This window comes from Saccostrea cucullata, unplaced genomic scaffold (genome assembly GCF_032062105.1).
Source record: "Saccostrea cucullata isolate Sc308-1 unplaced genomic scaffold, CSIRO_AGI_Scuc_v1 ctg21547, whole genome shotgun sequence".
Classification (NCBI taxonomy): Eukaryota; Metazoa; Mollusca; class Bivalvia; order Ostreida; family Ostreidae; genus Saccostrea; species Saccostrea cuccullata.
Genome location: NW_026934963.1, coordinates 1 through 6,141, shown reverse-complemented (window position 1 = coordinate 6,141; position 6,141 = coordinate 1). Strand labels below are relative to the sequence as shown.

General features: G+C 34.3%; 1 protein-coding gene and 1 long non-coding RNA gene across 2 annotated transcripts; both read left to right on the top strand.

Moving 5' to 3' along the window:
* Positions 1–475: 475 nt before the first annotated feature.
* On the top strand, positions 476–2,003 carry LOC134241604 (uncharacterized). Its single transcript, XR_009986693.1, has 3 exons — positions 476–512; positions 952–1,113; positions 1,366–2,003. It is a non-coding gene; the product is annotated as an uncharacterized LOC134241604 (long non-coding RNA).
* A 601-nt stretch (positions 2,004–2,604) lies between these two features.
* Positions 2,605–6,080, top strand: LOC134241603 (uncharacterized). The gene is made up of 5 exons (XM_062723632.1): positions 2,605–2,686; positions 4,583–4,887; positions 5,223–5,319; positions 5,797–5,852; positions 5,985–6,080. Exons 1-5 carry the CDS (start codon positions 2,605–2,607, stop codon positions 6,075–6,077), a joined length of 633 nt encoding a protein of 210 aa, XP_062579616.1. The 3' UTR covers positions 6,078–6,080.
* The last annotated feature ends 61 nt before the right edge of the window (positions 6,081–6,141 follow it).

Genomic DNA, 6,141 nt, shown 5'->3' with positions numbered 1-6,141 from the left:
GCAAGGAAAAAAATTAAGTTTAATTGCAGGTGTCATAACAGTATTACACTTTGGTTCACATCAAATCATGGCTGACGCAAAATAATCCCGGAATCTTCCCTTCCGATTAGGGCATTTTGATACGAGACTGGAGCTGAATTTTTTTATGAGATGAAAAACAACATGTGAACTTCCTGTATTGACCAGATTTATTAAAATTTAGGGCGTGCTGATTTTTCTGTATACTGTCAAGAGTGGGGAGTGATTAGGCCATAGACTAGATTTTCAAGCACCTGCTCGACTTCGACCGAAACAAACTTGCGTGCCTTGCTGGATGGCTATGTATTTTTTGGTACTAAAATCTTTATAAAGAATGGTTTTACAAGATCTGAAAAGGAAACTTCTCAGAAGTTTGTTTTGAATTAGTTACATCTACTCAAACTTGCGCATTTTTGGTAAGAATATATAGCAGAAATTAATACTGTTGTGACACCTGCATAAACAAGAAGCCGACGTCAGACAAAGCTTAAGCTGTAAGTAGGCTGCTATTACTTATCATTTATGTACAAGTAAGTGTCACGCATTCTTTTAATGAGGGTTACGCTTTCAAATCTTATCATATCATGTTCTGTCAAACTGCAGATCAAATTTAATTCTGTCAACCACAACAGCAAGTGAAAACATCCTTGTCTGTCACTGCAGATCAAATTTAAGAGCTAGCCTACCAAAGAAACGGGTAGTTCGAATTGTCTCTGTACTTCTTTTCCATATAAGAATGGAATTGTTTAGTGATTTATGTTGTACATATAGATAATTTAGCATAATTTACATATATTTCTTTATTAACATTCCATATATAGTTAAATTGGCATAATTTAAGAATTAATTTCTAAAATAGCAGTTTATAAAATAAAAACAACTAGATTGAAACATTTCTCAGGAAGTGGTATTGGATTGGCTATTTATTTATAGTCCTAGGATGAAAATCAACATGATTTGTACTCCGGCAATGACATGGCACTCAGAAGAAAGCTGGCTGAAGTGAATGTGGAGAAGAACAATGGAACAAGAGAGATTCCAGCTGGGTTGGATTAGCTGGGCATCAGCAGGGGCATTAGCCAAAGACAGAGGCAGGTGAAGCTTGTGTAATGGGGCATTATGTACCTGTATGAAGGGTGTAGTATATAACAGTTACATGTACTTGTATTTTACAGTTTTAACTTTAATTTTCTCTGCAGTAAGTCTTTCACATCTATTGAAACTTAATGCTTTGATTGGGGTTCAAGTTGAAGTAAAACTATAACATAATCGTATTAATTTGTCTACTCAGATTTTATTCACTGTAGGACCAGATCATCAAAATACATGTACTGTCTTATATTGCAGATCATGAGATGTATGGATATTGTCCTAAGTAAGAACTAACCTGGCAATGTTGGAATGAAATTTACAGGTAGAAGGGAATCAAGCGTTGAAGCGAGAGAGATCGTCACCTGAAAAGGCCATGTGCCCTGTTGGCTGTTGCGAATATGAATGTAAACAAAATGAAAGAAAGTCCAGCTATAGGCTTTTTAAAAGCGGTGAGTGCTGACTAATCATAAATGTATATGTAAGCGACTTACATCATTCAGATAACATCTCTTAAATCAGCTGTCAGTTTATTGTAAATTGAGCTAGAATTAAAACAGTTCGAATTGCCCCAGACGGCTATCAGAAACCATCTTCAGACCATGTAGTATGCACATTGATGCATGCATTATAAAACTAACCTGTCTGATTAAAAGGACAATCATTTCATTTGATTGTACTGACAGATTAAGGAAATAAACATTTGAACCATGAGTCCATGACTAATAAATTCTCTGTCATCCACTGGTATGTCCATATCAAAAAAAAATATATATATATATACATAATCTGTCAGACCTTCACTGTGGTCCTCCCCTTGTATATGATATAGTTACGTCTGATTTTGGTGGAAAAAAATAAATAACCATTCTTTGATCATATTTATACATATATTCTGTCCTGTGAATGCATGAATTTGATCTGAAAAATTCCCAGACCCCTCCACTACCATTGTCTCAAGCCACAGTCTGGAGTTCGCATATAGCTCTCTCCTACCCGTGGCTGCTTGATCACAAAAAGTGTCGTAATCTGGAATATTTACGCCTCTCTATAATGACGTCATATTCAGTTAGTGGCAGGTTTTGTTTCCATCGCAATTGAAATCAACAACTGATGTCAACAGTATACAAGAAATATTTCCTTTACTGCGATTGGATATTGAAAGGTCACAATTAAGTTCATCTTCCGACTATGCTTTACTCGCATTGGTCAAAATTTTAATGAGCTACGAAGAATTCTCTCGTCGTTCAACCACGGCCAGAATGGGATAGGATCGTACATTTTGGCCGTGGTTAGCGACGCTGCTCGAATACCTTTTTATGAAAAGGCTGTGACTTTAATATGGTGAAAAATGCCTTTCCTAGCCAAACATTTCTCATCTACTCCTCACACCTTTGTACATGCCATAAACTTTCACAACATGATACATCCAAGCATTTATATTTTTAGATTTGTATGTCAATCTGCCACTGATTGAAAGAAAATTCAAGATAGAAAATGGATCAGCTGACCATTAAATTCTGTTTGAAAGTGGTGCAAGAGATACCTGATGTTTCATTTCAAAAGGAAGAATTTGATGGTAAGGTTACTGAGGCCTTAATAAAAATCATTTTAACAACGAAATGCTTTCTTTGAATGTTAGAATGGTAATTAATATTGCAACCTAATTTACGAACCAAATCCGAAAATCTTGAGTTTTTTTGGGTTATTTGTCAAAAATCAGGTGAAAAGCATGACCCACCGGGTCATAAAAAATAATCAGGTTACGGGTTTAAAAATCGGGTGAGTTGGCAACTATGCATAACCCATGTTAGCGGGATATGCATTTTTTTCTGCAACATCTGCAACATAAAGTCCCATTCTAACAAAACAAAGAAAGGCGATTTATTGTTTATATTGATTGATCCTTTAAATCTGGGAGGTGTTCTACAGTGTAGCTGCTATGCTGCCACTATGTAAAGCAATGCTTTTGATTGTAGAGCTAACCTAGCTGCTACATAGGGTAACTTAAATTAGCACAAATATTGAATGCTTAGTACCAAATTCAAGATGTCCTTATTTTGCAACTTCACAGCACACCAGATTTTAATTAAGAATAGGAGAATACTTTCTACATCTTACTGAATTAAGTTAATTTACATATGCATTTATTTGAATGACATTTTTTTGTTCTGAATATTAGTTTCTACTGATACAATTTTATCCCAAAATGTAGACTTAATTAGCAGATAAGCTAGCTGACCATTCAATAGAGGTACCAAGACATTTTTTTACCTAGCTGCTTATATGTATATACATAGGTTAGGCACTATGCTTTTGAACATAGTCCTGTAGAGGTGATATGCTTAGTATAGCTGTTTGCTGTCTGATAAGATAATATTCAGTGGATGTAAATATTGAAATAAAATACTTTGTAGTCTTTATTAACAATAGACAACCTAAGCATTTGCAAGAAGTAAAATTCACCTGTGATGTCATTATTTTGTTAGAGCGCTCCATTACTTTTCAGGAATGGAGAGTTGCAAATTTTACCAATAACGGAATTTCTTTACGTACTAATTTTCCTTTCCATGCCTCTGCCAGGGGAAGAACTTAGAAATTTTTTTTAGAAGAGTTTCAGAAATTTTCAGAGTTGATTTTCACCTTGTGAAAATGTTATTGCCCATGGTAAGAATCGAACCCGGTACCCTTTGCTTTGTAGTAGGGTACTCATTTCACTGAGCTATTTATTATCGAAGCTGTTGGGAAACACTGGATGAGAATAACTTGGGTACACTTTTTTGGCTTACTTCCTATAGTATATAAAAAAATAAATACTACTAATATATAATGTCTATTTACACTATATTATATAAATATTCTTTATTTTATATAAACAAACAATAAATAAAAGCATTGATTAAAATGGTGGAGTTTAAGAAGGTTATATACTGTAGCACTCCATTCCTTAAAGTAATATGGGCCTCTGTTTCTCTCCATTTTTTTTAGGAATGGAGTGCTACGAGTATATTAACCCTTACATATATATAAAATACAAGATTACTGTCTTATAGTATATAAAAAAATAAATACTACTAATATATAATGCAAACAATAAATAAAAGCTCCATTTTTTATGGGCCTAATTTTTTTTAAGGAATGGAGTGCTACGAGTATATTAACCCTTACATATATATAAAATACAAGATTACTGTCTTGAAATATAAGCGATATCTGGCCGAGGGTAAGAAAACATGATAGGAGCGAGGCTTGCCAAGCCCTCTTACATTTTGGACCTGAGCCCAAATATTGCTTATATTTCAAGACGGTTATCATGTATTTTGTTATCCTGCAACATATTTATGCCCCCCTTCGAAGAAGGGAGGGCATATTGCTTTGCTGCTGTCTGTCGGTCGGTTCTTCTTGTCGGTCAGTTTCCGTTCAATTCTTTCTAGTTCAGTCGCTACACAAAGATCTAACGAAACCCCATTTGTAGGTCCTTTTTCATCCACCACCGCATTGGCTTTAGAATCTTCGGTTCAGATTCTCGTTATCAAACTTAAGTTAACCGAAGAAAAGCAGACAGCTATTCGGGATGTCATACAGACTGATCTTCCCCCAAACGCTGAAGGTGTTTGTGTAAGGTGCTTTGGGAAGGTTGAGAAAGTGCTGAAGTACCAAAAAGAAATAAAAGACATACTGAAAACATTCGAAGAGAACATGAAAAGAAACAGGGCCAAAACGCCAGGATCCTCCACCCGTAAAAAAAGAGGTCGGGCTTCTCCCAAGACACACGAACAAGTAGGTCAAATTTAATGAACTAGGCTAATTCACTTGTGTTCTTTAACACAGAAATTTAAAGCAGAGTTAAATTTTCACATAGTAGAATATAACAGCTGCAGAATACATAGTAATTTCACAGCAGTCTTAGTGATTGTCCAACAGACACGTGGATTTTGTAGCCTATAACCCTAAAAGATTTTTACCTTATTTTTTAGTTTTAAGTAATACATATTCCCAATGTAATTAAAATTAGATCTTTGATCCGCTCCAGTTTGATCGCCGGAGTGGGTCAAAGATCTTATTTTAATTAGACTGACATATTCCATTGTTTAATTATTTTCTTTTGTAATTAGGTGACCATTCACAGACCAGCTGTTGAGCATGCCACTGCTACATGTGTTTCTGAGACTCGCTACAGGCCTATAATGCCGCAGCCACCACAAACTGAGGGTATGATGCAATTACTAAAATAGTTATGAATTAATGCCTATGTTTTGGACAAATAAACATGATAAAAAATGTTAATCTTAATGATCTGGACAGTTTACTTCAAACTGTTTGACATAAATTAATCTTATGCCCTGTTTACACAGAGAGTTTGATTCCAATCAAAGGTAAAGTTACTGCGAATAAGCTTCATATGGAGAATTTAATGCAAATTAGTTTAATTTGAATTAGTTTACTACCTATTAAATTACTTTGCATTAGCTATTGTGTGAACGCAATTCAATTCGCATCAGTTTGATTCGCATTAGTTTACTTCGCATTAATTTACTGCGAATTAAACTCTTCATGTGAACAGGGCAATAGTTTCTCATTATCAATGGATAATCAGAGTCAAACAAATTTTAAAGAAGTCAACATCTAAGCATCACAATGCATCATTATTATTATCATATTAAAAGTGTAATATTCTGCATTTTGCAGGATCATTACAAGGCTGCAAAAGTTTTCCAGATATTACGGGCCATGATACTTTAGAGGTAATGCCATTATTGTGTAAATGCTTTATTTGTTACATTGGTGAAACATTATCAAAATAATAAAATTAATATTATGATTAATTTTTGAAGTCATATACTAATCACACTATAAATTCCTTTTCATCCAATTAGATTGCAGTAGATGTTCTACGGACATCAGCTGAGCCTGCCAAGGAGGATTTTGGTACGTATCACATTTTTTTAATTTTATTTAAAACCAAATAAATGATCATGATGTTTCTCAACTCTGTAAATATCGTAATAATTTCAGAGGATAAGAGTAATATAT

What these genes read in the sequence shown, in the direction of transcription:
- LOC134241603 (XM_062723632.1), top strand. Translation starts at nt 2,605, where the DNA reads ATGGATCAGCTGACCATTAAATTCTGTTTGAAAGTGGTGCAAGAGATA. An exon ending in TCAAAAGGAAGAATTTGATG is followed by an intron (nt 2,687 to 4,582) that starts GTAAGGTTACTG and finishes CCCCATTTGTAG; the next exon opens with GTCCTTTTTCATCCACCACC. An exon ending in CTCCCAAGACACACGAACAA is followed by an intron (nt 4,888 to 5,222) that starts GTAGGTCAAATT and finishes TTTTGTAATTAG; the next exon opens with GTGACCATTCACAGACCAGC.